Here is a 24841-nt window from a genome sequence, read left to right on the forward strand (position 1 = left end):
CTGAAGAAATACGTTTCTAGCACTTTCAGAGGTAACTCTGAGGAAACAGAGTAACAGGAAAGCCATGGGTCTTTCCTAGGGGTCAGACTTGGGTAGCAAACTTTGTTGGTTTGAAGTGTCATTTGCTGAGATAGTGACCTAAAAAGGGACAAGTTTTTGAGAAAAGATGCCAATATTTTCAACCAATAACTTTCATCAATTTATGTGTACTGAAGAGAAATACTTATCTTTTAAATATTCATATACAACTGTTAGACCAAATGACTAAAGATGTGCTAGCAGGCCAAGTTAATAGAACATTCCAAAAAATAAAAATAAAAAAGCAAAAAACAAACAAACAAAAAAAACCCCTCCACAACAAGAACATGGAGCTGAAGAAATTCGAGCTGGTGCAATTCATAGCTTATTTAAGACATATTTTAGTCAAAAATCCAGCCTGCATAAACAATAATGCTTGATTTTTTAATGAAGCATGAACAACAGAAAAATGTCAAATAAAACAATGGAAGCAAAGCAAAATTGGCATAAAGAATAAGAAGCCCAACTTTGCCTTGAAACAGGTAGTGGTAGGGGGAGTAGTATATTGATCTATAATAAAGAATTGATATGAAAAGCTACTCTATTCTGCCACAGAACCTAAAAGGACATTGAGTCACTTCATCGATAGCTTGGATTGGATCATGAGAAGAGACTAGAAAAACTGGTTATATTAACTATGACTCTTCACTATCATTATTCAGGATAGAAAGGGGGGATGTTAAGCAAAATTAAAAGGAAGATTTGGATATAGACTAATCTTCCATGCTTTCAGGGCTTCTGGAATACTTTTAGAAATAAAGTAGTCAAAAATTCTTTCTGGTATCAAAGAAGCATGAACCTGTAGTGACCAAAGAAAATAATAGAGTAGAGCAGAAAATGAGATGATGAATGCATTATGCTCTGTGACTGGTTGGTTTCTCTTGTGGAAGAAAAGGCATTTTCTGATGACTAGCTATGTCTACAAAAGAATGGCCAGGATTTTCTGACAAGAGCTGAGAAGCAATGGAGGATAAAGTAGAAACAGAGAAAGGTAAATATTCAAGAAGAGAAGGAAGAGATCAGAGACAGATTAGAGTGGCCACAGTGATACAGAGCAGCAGACATTAAATGTAGAGAAGTTCATTAAAAAAGGTCGTTAAAAAGTTCTCCTCAAAAAGCCACCCCAGTGTAAGAGAGGAAGGGAAAAGAGGCACAGGGAACCCGGAACCCTGCCTCCTGTGAGTTAAGACTCTAGGTGTGCCTGGGATGAAGGAGAATAGCTGTGGATTATGGGGAACAAGCTGGAGTGTTGGGAGAGAACCGTTGTGAGAAGGGAAGTGAGAGAAATGAGCTCAGAGGGGCAGGCTTTCAGGAAGGTTCCAGGGTGGTGTCTGAAAGTAGCAACAGAGGAAGCTACTGGCCTCGCCCCCGGGCCTTGAGCCATTCAGGAGCATGGTGGTGTGGGGAGGAGAAACTTCTTCTCAGAGGAGGGTGAGGTTTCAAGACAGGAGAGGGAAGCATCTGGGTAGAGACTGAGGGTGCCGTGAAGGAAGTTGTTTTTCCATGGAATGGAGGTTCTGAAGGGTGCAGTGAAAGGTCTGAATGGGGAGTCAGGTGGTGTGGTGGGTCACAGTAGAGGTTCCACTGAACACATGACACTGATGATGAGCAGGAGTCTGTATCTAGGCCAGTGACCAAGGACAGCAGTAGCATGAGGTGTGGGGTGTTTGAAAGTGCTCCCTTCCCTCCCCTCCCCTGAAAGAAAAGAATGCCAGCCGCCTTTTAAGTGGATTGTCTTCATGTTTTTATTTACTCCTCAGATACCTTTTGATTCTGCCATAGACAACGCTCAGGCTGTGTGTTAGGCACTATGGCAGCCACCATGATGATTTGGGAAGTTCACAATCTGGTAGATAAAAGATTATGTTTTTGGCCCTGGCAGACAAAGAGTTAAATTAAAGGCATTAATTAGTTGCCTCTAATAGACTGGGAGGGCTAAGCTGAGACTTTTCCTAGCCTTCCCGATTATCATTCTTGTTCCTTACCTTTACTTTCTGTGGCTTTCTTTAATGCCCCAGAGGAGCCAAAGAATCCACGTGTAAGTTTAGGGGAAGGTGCTCAGTGGGCCTGCCAGGTGTTTCTTCATCTGGCTAGCAAGGTGCCTAAGTCTTACGTCTCTAACTTGAGACTGAAATTCTCTTAATTCAGTTGTTTCTACATTATTCTCTCATTTTCTCCTTCTTAAGCATTTATACAAGAGTTACTTAACTTCAAGAGTTAGTTAATAACATTTTGAATTAACTGATTAGTTTTTCTTTTTCTCATTGAGTGTTGAACTTTGTATGTTTTACCATTTTTTGGTAAATGGAGGTACAAACATCAGTGATTAATGAAGCCCACAAAATATGATGATTGGTTTGAATCCATGTCACTTAAAGATGTGAGAAGAGAATTATAAGTTATTAAATGTCAGCAATGAAAAGTATTTTTAAGATCTTTCACATTCTTACCCCCTCGTTTTACATCCAATGAAATTGAGGCTGAAGAGGTGAATGAGTAAATATGGTAAATGTTTAGCAAACTTAGAATATTATAAAACTTACACAATAGGAGCTTCAGAATTTTCTGATAGTTGGTGGTAATATTGCAGAAGAAGCTTTTTTTTTTTTTTTAAACCACTAGGGAATGCTGAAATATCAACTATAATGAGGGAAAAAAAAGTCAGTCTTAAGCTTTCTGATTATTATATCTTTTCTGTTTAGAAAAATAAAATGACCTATGTGGTTGTTTGTACGGATCATAGGGGAGGGAGTTAATGCTGGAGACACTATTTTAGATTTGTTGCAAGTCACATCATTTCAAAACGATTGTAACTCAGATATTCCTTGTAGGTAAGCAAATTTTGTTCTCCCTTCCAACTATACAGGACATGAAAGTGTAGGGGAAAATCTGCCCCCCTGGTTAGTTAAGCACAGCTGTTGGTGTTCATGGAAGAGGTTGGGCCATAACCTACTTTGTGGTAATTTGCTGAAAGGGGAGTTTTGTCACACCACTTCTGCCTTTGGGAAAATGTCCAGTTCCAGTTCCGGAGCCCCACAGGTCGTATGGCAATTGAATAAGGGTGGAAGACTTCTTGAGCAGACCTCATCATGAGTTTTGGTTGCGAGATAAAATCGGACTTGTGATCCTTCTGTTCTTGTCCTCCACATCCCTGTCCTTGTCTTTACTCTGCCATTAAAAAAATTCAATTCATAAAATTTCAGTTTTGATTCTTTTTCTGTTCAGGGTATTTTTAAAAGGGAATTTTACATTAATTTCCCAAATTGGTGGTGTTGTTTTGAGTCTCTTTTGTGTTTTAGGTTGGTTTGGATTATAATCAGATAATGAGGTGTCTTTCTAGCCAGGTGCTCCAGGGACATAAAAAAATAATGCATATTCTCTGTATAATTAAAGTACTATATGTATTCATAAAATTGAGCTTATTGATTATCTCATTCAAATTGTTAGTATGTTTTCTTCAGCTTATATGATCTACCAAAATCTGAAAGTGCTAAAATACTTTACTATGATCAGATGTTATTATATCCCTGTATTTCTAGAAGTTTTAACTCTAGTTATCTGACTGCCGTGCTGCTTGTCCATAAAAGTTTTATTTAAAGAAATAGAATTGAATAAATGGAGAGAGACATAATCTCCAGCTGAATGGGCAGACTTACATCACATAAATGGCAGTTCTTCCAACATTATCTCTAAATTTAATGACATTCTGATCAGAAACCCGACACTTTTTTGTGCATGGGAAGGGCATTGGTTAGAATTACCTTTAAAAATGTTAAAAAATAAGAGTACTTGAGGGTGGGGAACTTTCCTTATCATATGTTAAAATTACCATAATGTGGGGTGCCTGGATGGCTCATTTGGTTAAGTGTCGGATTCTTGGTTTCGGCTCAGGTCATGATCTCACGTTTGAGAGAGTTTGAGCCCCGTTTCGGGCTCTGAGCTGACAGTGCAGAGCCTGCTTGGGTTTCTCTCTCTCCCTTTCTCTCTTCCCCTCCCCTGCTCACTTTCTCTGTCTTTCTCGAAATCAATAAATAAACTTAAAAATAAAATAAAATTACCATAATGCTACAGGAATAAAAACAGTGTGATATAGAAAATACAGAATTAAGTCAATTGGCTGGAAATAACAGATTCTAATATTGTAAGAAATTAAAGTAGATAAAGGCTGAATTTCATTAACACTGGAAAAAGGAATGTTTATTTGATAAATGGTGTTAGCATAATTGGCTATCTGTGTCAAAAAGAACAAAATTAGGGCTTTACACTTACATTTCTGTGGATGAAAGATTTAAATGTAAATTACAATGATACTGGAAGATATTTTAGAACACTGTATCATTTTGAGGTAGGAAAGATCTTCACAGACAAGACAGGAAATGCAGAAGAAATAAAGGAAAATATTGACATTTAACTACATAAAATTAACTGCGTAAACTTTTATATTTCTTTCTGGCAGAATACACCATAAATTATTAAAAGACTTAGTCATACATATGACAGTCAAAAAATTGATACCCTTAATCTTTGAATAGGGAAACAGACAATCCAATAGAAAAACAGACAAGAATGTGAACAGGCAATTCATGGAAGAGAAATGCATATTGTCTCCAAAACCCATTAAAATGATGCTCTGTATAAGCAGGAAGGAAGTACAAATAACAGTGAGAAAAAAGTTACCACCTATCCAATGGGGAAAATACAAAAGGGTCTGGGCACATCAGGTTCTGTGTTATGGAGAAGCAGACCCCTCACATGCTGTGGTGGGGGTGTATGTGGACTGGTATGGCGTTTTCTGGAAAGTTCATTCTTTGACTTGGCAGTCTCACAGTAAGGTCTGTCCTATAGAAATGAAAGCACCAGCATATGCATGTACAAGGATATTTATTTTAATGTGTTTTTAATTAATTAATTTTTTTATTTTAGAAAGAGTGTGAGTGGGGGACAGGGGCAGATGAGGAGAAAGAGGGAGGGAGAGAGAGAGAGAGAGAGAGAGAGAGAGAGAGAGAGAGAGAGAGAGAGAAAATCTAAGCAGGCTCTGTGCTGAGCATGGAGCTCGATCCCATGACCCTGGAATTATGACTTGAGCTGAAATCATGAGTCGGACGCTTAACCCACTCAGCCACCCAGGCATCTTTTTAATGTGTTTTTATTACAGTAAGAAATTTAAAAAATATTAGTATGTCCGATAATAGCAAAAAGACAGAACAAATTGTAATACATTTGTACTATGTAATATTTGACGTCCGTTAATAAGAACGTCTTGAGTTACATGTATTGGTTAGGAATCATCTTCATAATAGATTGTTTGGCAAAGGAACAAATTTCAGAGAGGTGTTAGTAGTATGATCAAATTAAAATATATATTTGTATGGGTATAGAAAAAGATTTGGGAGAATGGACACACACAGATATTATTATTTATCTTAGGTGAATAGGATTTGGAGAAGGGTGGCAGGGAGGAGACCAGTTTTTAAACTATATAGATCTTTGCACTTTCTGCTCTGGTGGAATGAGTTCAAAATATTAACATTTATTTATTTAAACCCGTAACTCTAGCTTACATATTCTAAAGTCTCATGACTTTCAATGAAATTTGGGGTTGGCCTGTTTGCTGGTCTTTTTAAGAAGACGTGCTGGGCCTCCAAGGGGAGAATGCTGGCTTTTGCTTCCTGGCCTGTACTACTACTTTCTGGCTCCTTTATTTGTCCCTCTTATTTCTGTGATTCTTCACTTCAGCCATTTTCTGGCCAGTATGCTGTTTCTTTGCCCCTTCATAGGTCATTTGTGCTAGTCCAGGTCGATAGTTGGTGGAGAAAAATTACACAGTTCTTCCATTAGTGTCCTATAAATGTGTGGTGTTCAGTGTCTGATGATCCCTTAAGATGGCTTAGCAGTCCATCTGTTTCCCCTCGTTAGCTCCACTCTTAAATGCATGTGGTATTTCAGACAAGCCTCTTTCTTCAAACTTTAGCACTGCCACTTCTCTAGAGCAGCAAGTGAGGGGCTCAAGACTCTGTAGGGAAAATGGCAACGCCAGAAACTACGTGCTGCTCTGAACACACACACTTAACCTTCCTCTCGTACCAAGGCTGATTAGCCACCTATGCTGGGGAGGCCAGCCCTTCCTATCTCCTTCTGGGGGGATGTGAAGGGTGTGTGTGCTCGTTCCTTGGATTGTCTCCGCCATCTTGTGTATCTCCTCTGTTTCCTTATTCATTCATCTCCAAGGGTAAGTATCATGGCCTACGATACCTGTGTCTGATTCTTCCTTACCTTCCTGACTTGTCTGTGTTATACGTGTACTTGTTGGGTAGATAGAAAGAAGGAAGGCTATTTGGGCACAATAATGAGAAAACAACATGAGCTAAAGAGAGTAGAAGACCTCAAGAGTAAAGATGAAAGAAAGGCAGCACACCTAGAACAGCCTTTTTATCCCCTGTCCAGATGCTTCTGGCCAGGATGGGAGGAGAGTGAGGGGACGTGTATTACTCTTACCTAAGCAAATGAAGATTTAATTGTTTCAACTGCCAAACTATGGCATTGTGACTTCTTAGCTAGAGTGAGAAGCCTGATGGCTGTATTTTGATTTTTGTGTTCTTTTATAAATTTTTGAAAACAGATGAAAGGTAAAAACTTCATCTGTAAACTGATGTTTGCCAAGCATGTTCTATAGGAAAGCTTGGGATGGGGTTTGGGAAATAATGAATTAATCAAATCTTTAATGGGCTGGCATGCTTTCTGAATTTCCAAGAGTAGGAGACCATATGGTGTTTTCTACCTTAATGACCACTAAACCTTTTTCTGCACTTCTCTCCTCCTCTTTCCTTAATCTATTATCCTGTGTCTTCAGAAAAATAGTTTGAGAACTGCTGGAGGACACAAATAAATATATGGTACGAAAGAGTGAAAAAAAAAAAAAAAAGAAAAATATCAGCTTGCTTTATGCCCAGGAATGCGACTATTCACAACTTTTTATTCCCTGTCAGTTTGGGGTTTTTTTGGTACATTTGGAAGATGGAAAATGACTTTTTAAAAATGAAACTAATTTTGACTAATGTTACGGTAAAGGGAATAAACTATTTTGTAAATGAGCACAGTAGAGTGAGGTCTAGTGTGGCTAAAATCTGTGTAGTACTAGAAGTTTATCATATTATACTATTTCATGGTTTCATTAGGGTTGACCTGAATTTCGGTTATTTGAGTTATGTTTTCTTACCTTCTTTTCCAGCGGCAGCCGATTAGGAGGCCTGGTTACAGTGCTGTGCTTCTTTTTCAATCATGGAGAGGTACGTAGTCAACAAATATTTTCAGAATTTTTAGAAGATTGTACTTCCAGAAATACAAGTTTCTTCTTTAGGTAGTCAATCAAATGTTTTTTTAAAAATTTAGGAGATTTTGCTGATGGAAATACAGGTTTCTTTTTAAAATTTAATTTCCTTAAATTTAGTCTATAGTAGCATTCTTTAAATGCTTGATCTTATTTTAATACAAATTTTACACTAGCATTTATTTTAAGTTAACTTTTTGTGAATATTATATCTTTTGTGCCATATATCTCTTAGTGATTTGAAGCAAGATGGGTCTGCATCAATTCTTTATATAATTTAAAAGTGCGGAAGTTCACGTGTAGTGATAATAGAAATAAGCCAGCCATGGATGTAGTTAACTTCCTTGTGTGGGGGTAACTTTTTTTTTTTTTTAAGTTTGTTTATTTATTTTGATAGAGCGAGAAAGAGCCCAAGCAAGGGAGGGGCAGAGAGAGCAAGAGAGCGAGAGAGCGAGAGAATCCCAGGCAGGCTCTGTGCTGTCAACGCAGAGCCTGACGCGGGGCTCCATCTCACGAACTGGGAGACCATGATCTGAGGTGAAATCAGGAGTCAGATGGGTCGGATGCTTAACCAGCTGAGCCACCCAGGTGCCCCAGGGGATAACTTTGTGTTGTTGGAGCTATATAGTATGTTTCTGTTTTAATGCATCTATGTTAAACTTGGATGCATTTTTAAGTCTCCTTTGCAAATACTATTCCTGTAAATTTGCACATATCCAAGGGTTTTCTAAAGAGAACCCTATTATAAAAAAGTATCGACTCTGTCTCCAGGCTACCTGTGTTCAAATCCTGGCTCTGATGTTTAGGGGCTTTGTGACCTGAGCAAGTCATATGTCTCACCTGCCTTAGTTTCCTCTTTGTAAATGGGTGTAATGATGTTACTCATCTCATGAGATTATTGGGGAGATGAAATGAACTCATGAGTGTAAAGCATCTAGAACAATGTTTGGCACATAGTAACTTATGTAACTATTACCTTGTATTATTATTAATAACTTAGTTTAGATTAAATTCTAATATAAATTCAGGATGCCAGTGAAATCCTTCCACTAAATGAATTGTAGTTGTACATGAATTTCTATTAATAGATCTCTATCTGGTTTTCTTTCATGGTAAATTTTGTATGAGGGAAAGGAAAAAAAATTCAGCTTGTTTTGTGTGAAGTAACTTAATCCTTTTATGCATTTATAAACTCAGTGTCTACAGTATTTGAATATGCACACATTAAAAAACCCTAATTATACTAAAATGTAACTGTAGAGTCAAGGTTGAACTTTTTTTTTATTGTTATATTAACTAACATAGGCTTAATATTTAGAATCACAGAAATTTAAAGCCAGAGCAGCCTTAGAGAACAGAGCATTTGAGATAAATCATTGCAGCATGGTTTATCTGACTTTTGAGCAAGAAAAAAAAAACATTTGGTTTTTTTTGCCTCTTTTTGACTGTGGATGCCACTCAGTGTAATAGTGCGGACCATGAGACATGTGGAAGCGTAGATCCTGGGAGAATGACCTAAGAACTAGGAAGTAACTACTTAACAGTGGAGGAAAGGAGCGCTGAGTGTTCACTATGAGATGTTGGAGGAAAGAGATTATAGAAAAATTTGAAGCCAAGGTGCAGTTTTAAAGACGATGGTCTGTTAAGCAGAAAGGTCTATTGTGTTACCCTCAGTCTAAATTAGAGGTGGTCAATTCCCGATCTTATATTTTTCTTACATGATTTTGATGCTCACATAACATGAACATCATTCCTTACAAGGCTTTTCAGTTTATACCAATGAAATTTGGACTATTCTGTTCATTTTTCGGGTTGATAGACTTTCCCTTTGATACTTTTTGGCTATTTGGTGTGTGTAAACATGCTTAGACATCCCTTTCTACTTAGGAAAGGGTCAACTAAATGTGACAAGAATTAGAATTGCAGTTACACTGAAATAGTCAAGTAGATAATTGTACTTAATCAGTAACTTAGCTTTGGAGTAGAAACGTGACCATTCTGAGTAAAAACATTGAAATTTCGTAGAATAAACTGCAGTTTGGGGTAAAGTGAGGGTGAGAACTTAAGTAACTAAAACCATTTATATTATAATTTAGTATTTATTTTGGTTTTCAGACTGTGATTGTCAGACCCTATTTTTTTTCTGAATTTTAAAGATGTTGCTCAAAGTCTATAATTTTTATAGAAGGGAAGCATCTACTCTGGTCGTACCTATTCACATGTTTAGTGAACTGTTCTAGAGCTTCCTGGTGTTTTGCTCACCGGAATTGCTGGTGGTTACTAATCTGGACCCCTCTTTCTTAGGAGAGTTATCTTAATCATGCGAGTGAATGGTTTGTATGCCAAAAAATAGTTATGGGTTGTTACTTGCTTTTAAATTCTATTTCCATTGTTTAGTTTGCTCTCTACTTGAGTCTAAGATAGTATATTTTGAAAACAGTCTTTCACTCAGATGATTTCATAAGGGAACATTTTGGCCTTAACAAAAGAACTACACAATGTATAGTATACAAGAAGTAATCAAATGATTTAAAACAGAAATTTAAAACCTCCAAATCTGAAACCTGTGAAAATGTAACAAAGGACTTATTAATTGCTCATAGTAATAATAATATCGAGCTTGCACATTTCATAATAAAAATTATGTAGATGTTTTCACTTGTCAAGCTTTTTTTTTTTTTTTAATTAAATGTTGATTCTGTCCCAATTGGGAATTATTGCTAAGATGAAAGCTAACAGTTTTGCTCTGCCTTTTAAATCCTTCCTAATTACAAGATCAGATGTATGCCACATGGGTTGATACTGTAGGATTTTTAGCATACTGATTGAAAAGCATTTAGAGGAGTGTATCAAAAAAAACCTAAATACAATATTTCTCTTTAATTTTAGACTGTTAAAAATTCATTATATGTGAAATAGGTTTGTTTAGCTTTTTCATGATGAGATTTTTTAGAAGTTATTACTAAGATGACTAATGGTGTTTTATGTGAAACATGTTCCCAGATAAAATGATAGGCACATGTGAGGAGGAAAATTCTTTTTTTTTTTTTTTTTTTGAAACCAAAGTAATTCAAAGTAGTATATGAAAGGTTTGCTTTAGAGGCATATCTAATTAACCTTTCTTTATTACCCATAATATATTTCTGACCCATATTGGTTTCTTAAATATTTTTGAACTGAACTGAGATAATGTACATGTTCCTAATTAGTTATTGACACAGTTATGTTATTTAAGATTTGGAAAGCAGTTCTTAGAACACTTTGAAAACAGTCTCATTAATCCTTGGGATGTTCTTGTATGGTAGATAAATAGGAGATAATAATATTCCAGTTTGCATAATAATTGGAAGCACTAAAAGGTTAAATGTTTGAGTCAAGGTTGCTAAGCTGGGACAGGATTCTAAGTTTTCTGATTAACCCGTAATCTCTCCAAACTTCTCTCAACACAGATAACTCTCAGAAAAGGGAGTAGGATTTCAAAGATAACACAACAGTTTATCTTTCAGGAGTAAAATTACAGAGATCTTTCGTTGCTAATTTGTGGAACTTTTTCTCTTCCCTTTCTCTTCTCTCTTCCTTTCTTTTTTTTTTTTTTTTCTTCTTCCCTCTCTCCCTTATTCCCTTTCTTGTGATGGTAACATTTTGGCCAGGACATTTATTCTGGGTCTTCTGTTTATTCAACTCAATTAAAACAATGTATACAGAGGGCTCATTGTATGCCAGGTACTTGTAGATGCTGAGGATATGTCAATATGTCAGTAAAACAAGGACCCCTGTCCTTGTGGATAAGCGTCTGAAGGTCAGACCATCTTCTGTCTAAGGTGGGAGAATCCTGGCTTTTGGGGAAAGTAGCAAGGAGGCTATCACAACAGGAGCAGAGAGTAGAAGGGATGAGGCCAGTTAATAATGGGGAGTAGGATGTGGAAGAAGCCAATTGTGTAGTCCTTGTTGGTCACTATAAGGTTCATTTGGAGTAAGTAGGAAGGCCATTGAGGAATTACATGCAGAAGAGTGATGCAGTTTAAATTACTTTTTACATTAATTTGGAAAATTGTGTGAGTATAAAGATGTGTTATTTATTCAGGCTATTGAGAGGTGTGTTTATCAATTTGTGAATTTACATTAAAATTGCATTAACTCCAAAGTCAAAAAAAAGTGTGCTGGTCTTAGATGGGAATGTATCTGTTGATTAGATTTGAAAACCGCCTATAATATAGTAGAAAACTAGCCTCTTGATGACCTGGGCCCTGCTGGGTTCTCAGCACTGTCCAGGCTCTTCTCTTTGCTTAGGGCCCACTGCCCTTCCCCCTCTACTTCCCAAAAGGACCACCCCTTTTCCTTCCTCAGAGCCTTTGTATGTGCTGTGCCTTTGCCCTGCAAACATCCCTCCCTTTTTATCTCCTAGCCATCCTTCACATCTGGACATTTGTGTTTGGGTGTCAGTGATATTTTTCATTCTACAGATCTGGGTTTCCATCTGGTAGAATTTCTCTTTGGTCTTAAGAACTTTATTTAGCGTTGTGGTGAAGATCTGCTGCCAACAGGGTCTCTTAGCTTCTGCCTGTCTAAAAATGTCCTTATTTTGCCTTCTTTTTTTTAAGTGTGTTTTTGCTGGATAAGAATTCTAGGTTGATAGCTTTACCTTTTGGAACTTTAAGTGTTATTCTATTGTCGTCTGCTTTCCGTTGTTTAATGAGAAGTCAGTTATCATTCTTCTTATTACTCTGAATGTAGTACATCTCTTCTGTGGTGGTTTAAAGACTTTCTTTTTATATTTGGTTTTCATTGGTTTGATGGTAATAAATTTAGATGTGGTCTTCTTTGTATGTGCCCTGCTTACGGCTCACTGAACATCTTTGTTCCCTGGGTTGATTCTTTTAAATCGGTTTTGGAAAATTTTTAGCCAGTATCTTCAAATATTTTGTCTTTTCACTTCTTTGAGGATTCTGATTCCATGTATTTTTGATGGGTTTTTCATACTGTCTTCCTCTTGTTTTTATTCATGTTTTGTTTTGTTTTTTCTATCTTTGTCTCTATTTAGATATTTTCTCTTGCCATGTCCTTGAGTTCACTGGTACTTTATTCTAATACATTCAATCTGCTACTCAGTCCGGTGAATTTTTCATTTAAGATATTATGAATTTCAATGTTAGAATTTTGGGGTTTTTTTCGAGCTTCCATTTCTCTATTGAAAATTCACATCTGTTCACCCAGTCTATCTTATTCTATAAATTTTAAAACCTAATTATAGTTATTTTAAAGTCCTTGTCTGTTAATTCCAACATATATGTTGTTTATGGCTTTAATTCTGTTGACTAGAGTTTATCTCTTGATTGTGGGTTCTGTTTCTTTGCTATTTTGCATGTGTCATAGCTTTCTATCTTATGTAAGACATTTTGTATGAAAAAATGAGAAAGCCTGAACTAGATAATTGCTTTCATTTGTTTTTTTCTTTTTCCCAGAGAAGGACCATCTTTTCTCGAGTCAGGCATGTAAGGTGAGGCCCTGAGCATCTGGATCTCACTATGAGTCCTGCTTTAGTTGGGCAGGGCTATACTTTTCATTGTTTCAGTTTGCCTCCAGTTTGAATTAAGGAGATCTCTGCTCTTAGGCTCAATCTCCAGCTTCCCAGCTGCTCAGCCCAGGGCATTAGCTCTTTGATCTTACCAGCATTTGAATTGAGAGGGGGTTTGTTTTCAGCCTTTTAGTTACTTTCAGTCCATCTCTGAATTCAACTTCCCGCAAGTTCCTGGAAGCTAAGCATTGTATGAGATTGTGAGATCTCTGCTTTTTTATGCCTCCCCACTGCTGCCTACTCTGCCAAATTTGTGTGGGGTGTGTGTGTGTGCGTGTGTGTGTGTGTGTGTGTGTGTGTCTGTCTGTCTGTCTTCAGGGTTGGTGTGAGGGGGGGAAGTTGTCAAAAAGATTTATTTTTGTGTCGTGGCTTTTCCAGATTCCAGTTTTTGTTGTTAGAAGTCTATCTGTTTTATATCTGGCACCAGCAAAAACTGTCTGTGGAAGGTCCATACCTAAATTATGCAGTTGTTCCCAGGTGTAAAAGTAGAAGCCAACAGATGTTCTGTCTCTTCTTTTGGGCTCTATCTAATTCCATTGTACATTTTGTCCTAAAAAGGCAGTACCAAAAAACTACATGTTTCTTTACTTAATGTACACATTGTTCTAGATTCACTTCATTTGCCAATTGTAATATTTTCCCACATTTGCTCTCTCTCTCTTATACATGCTCCTACACATTACAGACGTTTTCCTAATCCATTTAAACTAAGTGCAGACATGATGACATATATTTATGTTAAATTAATTCCTAAAGATTTTGTGGGTTTTTTGGGTACTATTCTCTGCCTTTGATATGTCCCCATTTGTCTTTGAACATATCCTTTCTGGAAAAAAAAAAAAAGTTGTTACAGGATCACCTTGCACTTTTCTTATCTCCAGATGTGGAATCCACTGTTTTCTTTAATTTTTTTTTTTATTTAAAACAAAATTTTTTTTAATGTTTATTTATTTTTGAGAGAGAGGGAGAGTGTGAGTGGGAGAGGGGCAGAGAGAGAGAAGGAGACACAGAGTCCGAAGCAGACTCCAGGCTCTGAGATGTCAGCACAGAGCCTGATGCAGGACTCCAGCACACTAATGATGAGATCATGACCTGAGCTGAAGTCAGACACTTAACCGACTGAGCCATCCAGGCGCCCCCTTTTAAAATTTTTGTAATGTTTATTTGTGTGTGTGTGAGAGAGAGAGAGAGAGAGAGAGAGCGAGCCTGAGCACTGGAGGGGCAAAGAGAAAGAAGAATTGCCAACCAGGCTCCACACTGTCAGCACAGAGCCCAATGTGGGGCTCAAACTCATGAACTATGAGATCATGGCCTGAGCTGAAATCAAACTCCAGACATTAAACTGACTGAGCCACCCAGCTGCCCCAAATCCACTGTTTTCTAAGGAACCTTGGACGCTTTTAGTGGAAAATGATATTTATTTATTTATTTTTAAATGTTTATTTATTTTGAGAGAGAGAGAACAGGGGAGGTGCAGATAGAGGGAGAGAGAGAGCATCCCAAGCAGGCTGTGCACCATCAACACAGAGCCCGATGCAGGGGTCGAACCCACAAACTGTGAGATCATGACCTGAACTGAAACCAAGAGTCAGTCACTTACACGACTGAGCCACCCAGGCACCCCAAATGGTATTTAGAGACCACAAGCAGGGTCCTTGCTGAACTCACTGGTACTAGGGTGTAATTACTTTTAGCTCTTTTCAGCAGAAGGCTAGTAAATATGCTTTTAAAAAATCATTAATTCCTACTGATTCCTCCAATAATTATTTTAGGGTTCTTCTTTACTTTCCCCCACTCCATATTTTCTTCCTCTTTCCCCCAATTTAAATAAATTTACTTATTTGCTTTATTCTATAATATACAAGAAGTAGTTTCAGAATTAGTACACTAATCCTGTTACCAATAATGAATTTGCTAGTAAGACTCAAGATTTTTTTGCAATTCTTTTTCTTGCAAGAGTATATTCTACTAACGTTATGCAGTCAGTTCAAAAATTAAACATTCAGAAGTGACTTGAATTATTTTTCTCTGTTACTATTTTGATAATACAATTAAAATCACTTATAGTTTATACTGCCTTTATATCTTGACTAATACTTTCATACTATAGACAGAATTCTGATTCTTGATCACTTTGAGAGGTATAGTTTACAACCACATGGTAAAGGAGATATATTGTTAGAATATTGTCAGATAATATTTTCTATTTTAAATGAGTAAGAAATGGTCAAGTTTGGGTCATTGCAGCAATAGATGGAGGCATGAAGATGTGACTCAATGCTTTTCCAACAAAGTTTACAGATATCACAGATGTATACTGATATCCTGAAAGTTCAGAGACAAAAAAGATAATTTTCTTTTCATAGAATCAGCAGAAATTCTTTGTTAAGGTAGTAAAACTTAATACTAGCAATTATATATTACTGCCACATTAATTCTTGTGTGAGCCAAAATTGTGTTACAAATTCAAATTGATTTATATGACTGGTTAATTGGGCAGCATATCATTACGTGGTACAGAAAGAGACAAAAATTCCAAGAAAGGTACCTCGCTTATTATCAAGGTGCAACACCATCAGCCAGCCACACAAAGCCCACTCCGAGCTAAAGGTCTTCCTAAATAGTGGTACTGCCCTAAGTAACATCAAAGAGATGTTCAAATTGTGGCTGTTACTCCTAGCAATTTTTATGGTTAGCATCTGAGGAATAGAATTTTTTTTAAGTTTATTTTTTTGAGAGAGAGAGAGAGAGTGAGAGCATGTGAGTGAGGGAGAGGCAGAGAGAGAGAGAGGGAGAGAGAATCTCAAGCGGGTTCTGTGTTGTCAGTTCAGAGCCCAGACCCAAGCTGAAATCAAGAGTTGGATGCTTAAGCAACTGAGCCACCCAGGTGCCCCAGGAATAGTATTTTTAAACCTGTACTGTTCTCTGCAGGAAAGTAGCCAAACCCATGGGGGCCAGAAATCTTTTTTTGGAAGCAGTTTTAAGTGCAGGGTTTAACACAACATTATAATGAACAGTAAGCAATATAAAGCAATGTTATAGCTAATATTGTGGTGCAGCATTCAGAAGGGGGATAATTTATTGTAAACCTAGACATTATACCAACAACAATTTATGACTAATCCTACAAATATCAGCTCTGGCCAAAACTCTTAGAACAAGCCTTAAACACGATCTTTCTGATATTAACTAATTTATAATTCACGAATTAGTTGTTCTCCTATTTAGTTTTACATTATGAAGAGAAGTAGATTAGATTATGCTAGATCTCTAATAGTATAAGTAAGCCATTTGAAAATAGAGCTTGACAGGGGCGCCTGGGTGGCTCGGTCGGTTGAGCGGCCGACTTCGGCTCAGGTCATGATCTCGGGGTCCGTGAGTTCGAGCCCCGCGTCGGGCTCTCAGAGCCTGGAGCCTGTTTTAGATTCTGTGTCTCCCTCTCTCTGACCCTCCCCCGTTCATGCTCTGTCTCTCTCAGTCTTAAAAACAAATAAACGTTAAAAAAAAAAAAAAAAGAAAAAGAAAATAGTGCTTGACAAATGAAGTTGCCTACTGCTGAAATTCCTGGGTTTTTGATTTTTGAGTAGATGATTTGAAATTCAGGCTTTCCTAAGCAGAAAATCGGAGCTGTTGTTGTCAATACCTGGGCCGTATCATGGTGCAGCATTATTTAGTGCTTCAAAATGTGTGCCAGAAATTATATACTATAAGAGGACAGTTTAAAGAAACAGATTTTCATTGAGTTCATTTTCATAATTCAGGAGTTTCTTGTATTTTGTCTGAGTGTGCGTAACACAGTGTGTAACCCCATGTGAAGGAGCTCACATGTTTATTCCCTTCTATAAATCCTAAATTTCACAGTGATGCCTTTAGAAGGCATTTTGAACTATCATCCTATGTAGAGAACTGTATTATAATTAGAGGAAAATACTTACTTGTTGAGACTTAAGGTCTGATTAAAGCAAACCTGTTTACTATTTTCAAATTACTTGGGGTCATCTGGACCAGCAGTTATGTTTGTACCAGATCTAGTAAAGCACATGGTGTCATTGGAGAAGCAATAAGCACTTTCCCATACATTTGCATTCATTCACTCTTAACTTTGTAGAGACAGATGACCTTGCTCTTTGTTTCAGTTCTGTAATTTGGCCTTCTCATCCTACGTTTTACAAGGGATGTAATTGAGTTTTAGAGAATTGAGCGACTTCAGCTAGTAAAAGAAATGAATTTCTAAGAGATGGCACCATAGTTGAATTTGGGTAATAAAATAAACGTAGGTAAACAGTCTGAATGGAGAAAATTCTCAAATTGTGAATTACATAGTTTAAATATTTTCTTCTTGGTTTTTGCACAGAGATTGATAGCTTTATAAAGTATGGTTATATATCTCTACTATCAATCATACTGAAATTTCTAATTAATTTGGTAAACTAACAGATTTTTTAAATTGCCTTCCGGTAACAATAAATATGCATTTTAAAAAGACTTTTTCAATCTTTTCAGAATTCTCTTGTGTGTATAGTTCATTTATAAATAGGTATCTATGTTAAATTTCATAGAGGATGGTGAATTTTGGTTAAAAAGAGAAGTAAATTGGCTCAAATTTTCTATAGCAGTAGTGGAAATATCTAATAGTCTGAGGCAGAGCTAAAATAAAGGAAAGGTTTATTTCCTTTATTCACTGTGGTCTTTGTAATTCCATGTAGTCTTTAAAGTAACTCTGCTTGGAGCACCTGGCTGACTCCTTTGGTAGAGCTTGTGACTCTTACTCTCGGGGTTGTGAGTTCAAGCCCCACGCTGGGTGTAGAGAGTACTTAAAAAATAAAAAAAATAAAAAATCTTAAAAAAATAAAATTAAGTAAATCTGCTTGACTTGAAAGATGTAATGATTTCATCTAGTGTGAGTAGCTTAATAGTAGTAAAATCAGATTGTTTATATGTCATTCAGTGTAGTTTTCCTTTAATTGAAAGATAGACTTATTAATACATTTCGTATAGATGCAGAAAAATGATAAGAGTACTAAAACTGGGATGGAACATTATTTATTTATGTCCAAAGTGAGTTCTTTAGTAGAGTTGGTACATTACATTTTAGGATTTGTTATTTTTTATTTGATCCCCTCTGCCACTTTTAAATATTTTGCAGCCAAGGGTAGCTTGGGCAAAGAAAAAGTAAAAACAGAAATGGAATGCTGCCCACCTGCCCTCCCCCCACTTTTTTGTAAAGCAACATTGTGCATAAAAATACTGACATTGATAACTACGAAGAGTTTTGAAGTATTGGTTATGGATAGTTTTGCTGAAATTCAAGTGGAAGAAGACAAACTAAACAGGTTTCCACCACCAATTCAAAATGAAACGTTTTTCATTTTGGCAGAACATTTTCTTGCTCGTGCTTTCCCCACTTTCCTTTTAGGCTGTAGTTGAAGTCTGTTGGTATTTGTTGTTGACAATTCATGTTACTATTTCACAAGATCTTACACCATGTGTGTCCCCCTCTCAATAATGTTTAGCTTCTCACTTTTCAGTTTTGCTGTTGGTGGAAAACCTAGCAGCTTGTTTTCCAACATACCATTTAAATTATGTGTGAAAAAAACCTTTTTTTGTGTTCGTAAATAGCTGCTTTCGATTAGTATGTCTTACTTAACACATTCAACAGACAGACCATACACTATGAACTTTGTGTTTAGTGCACACGTGTGATGTGGACACCACCTCTCCGCGAAAGCTTCTCCTATCCGTTCCTTGTACTTCAGATGTTGCTTGTGACTCACATTCTCAGGTAACTTTGACTTCTCCTTAGGTCTAATTTGTTTGTTTTGCATTGAATAACTTAAGCTAGAATTTTTTAAGCTTCCATAATAAAAACAGTCAATGGAATGAAATAATTAAGACGATGCCATTGCTAGGTTGAATCCATGGTTATTTTAAGTGTATACCTTCAAAATATTTAGCACAAAAACATTTTCTTCAGCTGCCTTCCAGTCTTCTCCCTTTTTCCTCTCCTCTCCTCTCCTCTCCTCTCCTCTCCTCTCCTCTCTCCTCTCTCCTCTCTCCTCTCCTCTCTCCTCTCTCCTCTCTCCTCTCTCCTCTCCTCTCTCCTCTCTCCTCTCTCCTCTCTCCTCTCTCCTGTCTCCTCTCTCCTCTCCTCTCTCCTCTCTCCTCTCCTCTCTCCTCTCTCCTCTCTCCTCTCTCCTCTCTCCTCTCTCCTCTCTCCTCTCTCCCCTCCTCTCCTCTCCTCTCTCCCCTCTCCTCTCCCTCTCCTCTCGCCCCTCGCCCCTCTCCCCTCTCCCCTCGCCCCTCTCCCCTCTCCCCTCACAGATTTTCCCTTTGCTCAGCCCGTATTCGGAATTCAATTTATCTGCAGAATACTTAGCACTTAGAATATGCTACTTTTTTATACACATCTTCTGACTCTCCAAATGAAGCTATTGGGATGGAGCATTAAATATGTTTGATTATAAATTCGCCAAAATACAGTTTGAAAAAATTCAATGGATATACTGACCCAACTGCCCTTTCTCTCTGGCAAGCTTTGTTTTGTTCATGGAAAGGTGTTGGAATTGAGTGTCAGGGAGTATAATTTCTAACCCATATGTTCATTTCATGTCTGGTTTATGTTATAACCAGATTATGTTTAGGGATACTAATTTGCAGCATTTCGGGGCCATGCTAGAATATCTCGTGGTTAAACTTACTCATATTTATTTTATCTTCCCAAGGGCTACAAAACTTTATAGAGGAAGCCTGATTGCACTCTGCATTTCCAATGTATTTTTCATGCTTCCATGGCAGTTTGCTCAGTTCGTGCTTCTTACTCAGGTACGGTGCTTACAGTTTTAAATGGAATTAAGCTCAGTGTGTTTGATTATGTATACTCACTTGTGTAAAATTATAGAACTGAGATATTACATGATTCTAAGTCCTAAAATGTTTTTTAGTTAATACTTTTAAAGAAAGTTCAAGATAGGGAAATATGTAACATTTATGTATTAGTGAGTGCTCCTTATTGACTTACTAGTGGAGTGCCTTTATTGAACTCAAACTGAAGAGCCTACTCATATTTGTTATTCGGTGTTGCTAGTGTGCTTAAAAGAGGACCAGCGCTAAAACTTTAAGTATTTCTCTTAAATAAATGTACTTCTTTTATGAATAACGCTGTACATTCTTACCCAGGGCATAAATGCACGCAGGATAACATAGGACAGAGAGCAAAACAGTTCTTATTTATAGAGCTCCCCCACCAATCTATAATTTATCATTTTTCTGTGCATTCTTGCCCCCTTCTCCCTTCAAATAGAAGTATATGAAGCAAGGTGAAGGTGCTTGCTGAGAGAGGGAGTGAATTGTGGGTGGTCTCTCCCTATGCTGCTCCCCGCCCCTAGCTACTTCTGCTCCCTCATTGTGCTTGCCATCTTCCTATTCATATAAATCAGATTAAGAGTTGCTTTGTAATCTTGGAAATGTCTTGCTTGAGATATGAAGTAAGACCTGGGTTTGATTCCTAACTGTCCACTAGCCGCTTGACTTAGACAAACTGCTTAACTTTGCTTAGTTTCAGTTTTCTCCGTTGTGAGATAGAGAAAATGAAAGAACCTACTTTATTGGGTTAGGATCAGATGAGGGAATGTATATTAGACTTAACACATTGCTGGTACTTAGCAAGATGCCAGTAAGGTCAGCTGCTTTTATCATTATTTTTTAAAAAGAGGCTCTATTTGTACTTCATTCTTTCTTTGATCTTACCTTTTAGGCTCCCTTGTTTCCTTTAGCTTGGTGACATTTTAAATGTGTCTGCTTAAATATGTCCCTGAGAGACACTCCTTAAGAGTCTACCCTTGTAGGCCTGCTGTGTATTGCTTGGCTCTGGGGTGGAAAGGGAGAGTTCCCGTTGCTTCCAGCTAGGGGTACTAACCTGCGTTGTTGTTTTTTTTTTTGGGGGGGGGGGTGAGTGGGGGAAGGCGTTGCACAGAGTGAGGGGCTTATGTTGAATAACGAGGCACACTTCCTCCCAGTTACCATGTCATATTAGTCTCATCCTTAGGCAATAACCCTTGGGTAAATCCCTGGTAAAGGGAAATCTTGTTTTTCTTGCTAATGAGAAAATTTGTTGTAGATCATTTTGGAGATAAATAACTTGATGAATGAAATTTTAAGTTCTGTGTTTAAGCATTCAGCCACTTTACAGCTCATTTGTACCATGTTTGTGTGGTAGGGGAAGCATGGAATTTAATCTGAGTTGCTTTCTCCATGAAGAAGGGTGGAGAGTCATTGTTTGATCGAGTAACTATATTTTATGAAGAGGTACATTGTTATCATTTAATCAATTAATTCATCTAAATAACTCCAGTACTCCTTGAATTCTTGGTAAATATATATGCAGGTTTCTTCAAAACTGTGAAGAAAGTTAAAAGTAGTGAAAACTATCCTTCTAATTTGAAGTTTGATAAATTTGATTATAACAAGTACTTGAATATTTATATGAAAGAGAACACTAATGGAGATTCTTGTAAAGAGTGACTAATAAGCAGAACTTAATGCATTTTTACACACACACTCATTACATGATTACTTTTGAATTCAATGTACCTTTCCCAATTATGTATTAATTATCATACATTATAATTAAATTTTTATATTTTTTGATTGGGCAAGGCACTTTGTAATTGTACATGTTGACAGTAGAGTCACCCTGACATTATAATGAGTATTGTGTTGAATAATCCACAAAGTAGAAAATTTACATGGTTATATAAGACAGCTGTGTATGGAAGGAAAAACATCAATATTTGCTATATTTATATATTGACCATATTCAATAGTAAATTGGCAGGTAAGAGAGAAACTAAAGAATTTCCTTTTAATATAAATACAAATCAAAGTGAGAAAAAACAAAAAATAATCTTTTTTTCATTCTTATAGTTATTCATTATGTATGTAATTTTTATTTATAATTTAACTTCTTCTTAAATTTCAGATTGCATCATTATTTGCAGTATATGTTGTGGGATACATTGATGTATGCAAATTACGGAAGATCATTTATATACACATGGTAATGGTTTAAATTTTTTGTTTTTCGATTTACTTTGACCTTAAACTCCTTGTTACTATTTGTTATACACATGGTTGAAACTCATAATAGGATTTCATAACTAAAAAAAGTGTCATTCAAATATTGTGATATAATTAACAGACCGTGTTTTAAAATAGGCCACCCAGAAAATTTTAATTTGGGTCATGTTATCTGGTTTGAGATTGTGCCTGACTTGCTACAAGTAAAAGAGAGAATTCGTGAGAGAGAAACATAGAATGGTGTATTATCCAGGAGCCTTCTGTTAAAATGAAGTGGAATGTTCATTTCTGAGCACCAACTATCCAGGCATGTGGGTTGTACCTGAGACTAGAACTACACAGATCCCAGCATCCATGTTAATCACATTCTGGGAGAATGGGGAATGCGAGAGCACAGAGGGTAAATAATGAACACAGTAAATGGACAAAGTATATAGTATTAGAAGGTGGCACAGGACTGTAGAAAAAAAGAAAAGAACAAATCAAGGTACCTCAGGGTGATCAGGAGTGCCAGTCTTTTTTTTTTTTTAATTTTTAATATAATTTATTGTAAATTGGCTTACATACAACACCCGGTGCTCATCCCAACAAGTGCCCTCCTCGATGCCCATCACCCATTTTCCCCTCTCCCCTACCCACCCCCCCCATCCACCCTCAGTTTGTTCTCTGTATTTAAGAGTCTCTTATGGTTTGCCTCCCTCCCTCTCTGTAAATATTTTTTTTTTCCCTTCCCTTCCCTCATGGTATTCTATTAAGTTTCTCAAGGTCCACATATGAGTAAAAACATATGATATCTGTCCTTCTCTGACTGACTTATTTCACTCAGCATAATACTTTCCAGTTCCATCCACATTGCTGCAAATGGCCAGATTTCATTCTTTCTCATTGCCAAGTAGTATTCCATTGTATATATAAACCACATCTTCTTTATCCATTCATCAGTTGATGGACATTTAGGCTCTTTCCGTAATTTGGCTATTGTTGAAAGTGTTGCTATAAACATTGGGGTACAAGTGCCCCTATGCATCAGCACTCCTGTATCCCTTGGGTAAATTCCTAGTAGTGCTATTGCTGGGTCATAGGGTAGTTCTCTATTTTTAATTTTTTCAGGAGTGCCAGTCTTAGGTGGTGGGAGATTAAGATATCAAGTAAGTAGTTAGGGCAGGTCTTTAGGGAGAAGAGGAGAGGAAAGCAAAGATTGGAAGGAGAGGGAGTTAGCTAAGTAGATGTCATGGAACAGTTAGAACAAAGGTCCTAAGACGCTGGATGGTTTATTTTGATGAATGTTTATTCTTCAAGAGTATCTGTCATTGTCACTAATTTTTAAAATGTAATGTTTTCTTTTCCCTATAATTTTGATATTATAATATGCCATTATTGTTTTTTATTCTCTATAAAAGGACATTATAATATATAGGAAAGTTTTGAGTAAAGTTGTAAAATTAACAAGCATGAGCCCATCCTCTAACTGAAAAATAGAACCGTCATTACTTGGAAACCCTTGTGTGCCCTAGATACATCCCCCTCACTTCTCCTAGGGATAATCAGTCTCCTGACTTGTTAAATTATAACTAACTTGCTTTTCTTGGTGACTTTACCTTTTATGTATTCCTGAATAATATACCCTTTTTATTATAGGTTAGTATTGTTTTTAAGGTTTGTAAAAATGGTATCTGTTTATGAGACTTACATTTTTACTTAGGTTTCTGAGATTTTGATGTTACTGGAGTTCAGACATTTTCTTTGCTTTGCACTTTCCATTGTATAAACAAAGCACAATTTATTTACCCATTTTCTTGTTGAAAGACATTTAGGTTTTTTCCTCTTCTTTTTTCTTTTATGAATAATGCTGTATATTGTCACATGTACCTCCTGAGGCATATATACTAAGAATTTCTCTAGGGTATTTACCTAACAGTAGAACTCCTGGGCGGTAAATTATATACATGTTCAGCTTTTTAATTTAATCCTGTATTGTTTTTCAAAAATGATTAGACTACTTCAAACAGTAATGGATAATATATAGCTCATATTATTGTACATCCTTTTTTTATTTTGTCTTTCGTGTGAGTATAAAATGGTATCTTATGGCCTTAATTTGCATTTTCCCTGATTGTCAAGAAAGCCAAAGATCTTTTCGTGTGTTTATGGGCCCTTTGTGCTCCCTTTTTTGTGACGTTCCTATTCCAATCTCTTACCACTTTCTCTCTTATGTCCAAGAGAAAATGGCATCTGTTTTATTCACTGCAGTATAATCCACCATTTTCATTATTTATTTTTATGCTTTTATGCTTAACTTGTTCCTGATTTGGCCAGCTATGTAAAGCTGGCTTCTTTGTCTTTCTAACATGTCCTCAAGCTTTGAGCACCTCTTAAAAGAAATTAATAAAAGCTAAGTTTCATCAAATGCTTTTCTAAAGTGTCTGTCTAGATGATACTGTGTATATTTCCCTCTAATATGTTACTGTGGTAAATTATATTAATTGATATTATATAGCAAGAAACCTTGCTTTTATGGACTAAATACAATTTTTATATATTACTGGATTCATTTTGCTCTTCATGAATTTTTTAAATCTCTTTTTTTATCTCTTTTTAAATCTCTTCGTGAATGGGATTAGACAGTAATTATCCTTTTGTTACACTTGCCTTTTTTTCCCCCCAAACTGTTTGATATCATTTTTAGGTGTTTTTTGTTTTTTGTTTTTTGTTTTTACATTGCAGCAAAAATCAGAATAATTGTGTAGGGGCACATGGGTGGCTCAGTCGGTTACATGTCCAACTCT

At 36.6% G+C, this 24841-nt stretch overlaps 1 protein-coding gene across 7 annotated transcripts in view; it reads left to right on the plus strand.

Annotated features, from left to right (window-relative positions):
• Nucleotides 1-24841, plus strand: part of DPY19L1 (dpy-19 like C-mannosyltransferase 1) — a 103561-nt gene that overhangs the window by 41118 nt on the left and 37602 nt on the right. For all 7 annotated transcript variants that reach the window (XM_027075247.2, XM_053218234.1, XM_053218235.1 and 4 more), the window contains 4 exons: nt 7307-7364; nt 18671-18762; nt 19703-19802; nt 21958-22035. In XM_027075247.2, coding sequence (XP_026931048.1) covers nt 7307-7364; nt 18671-18762; nt 19703-19802; nt 21958-22035 — 328 coding nt within the window. The remainder of the gene's footprint in view (nt 1-7306; nt 7365-18670; nt 18763-19702; nt 19803-21957; nt 22036-24841) is intronic.

Source organism: Acinonyx jubatus, chromosome A2 (genome assembly GCF_027475565.1).
Source record: "Acinonyx jubatus isolate Ajub_Pintada_27869175 chromosome A2, VMU_Ajub_asm_v1.0, whole genome shotgun sequence".
In the NCBI taxonomy this organism is placed as follows: domain Eukaryota; kingdom Metazoa; phylum Chordata; class Mammalia; order Carnivora; family Felidae; genus Acinonyx; species Acinonyx jubatus.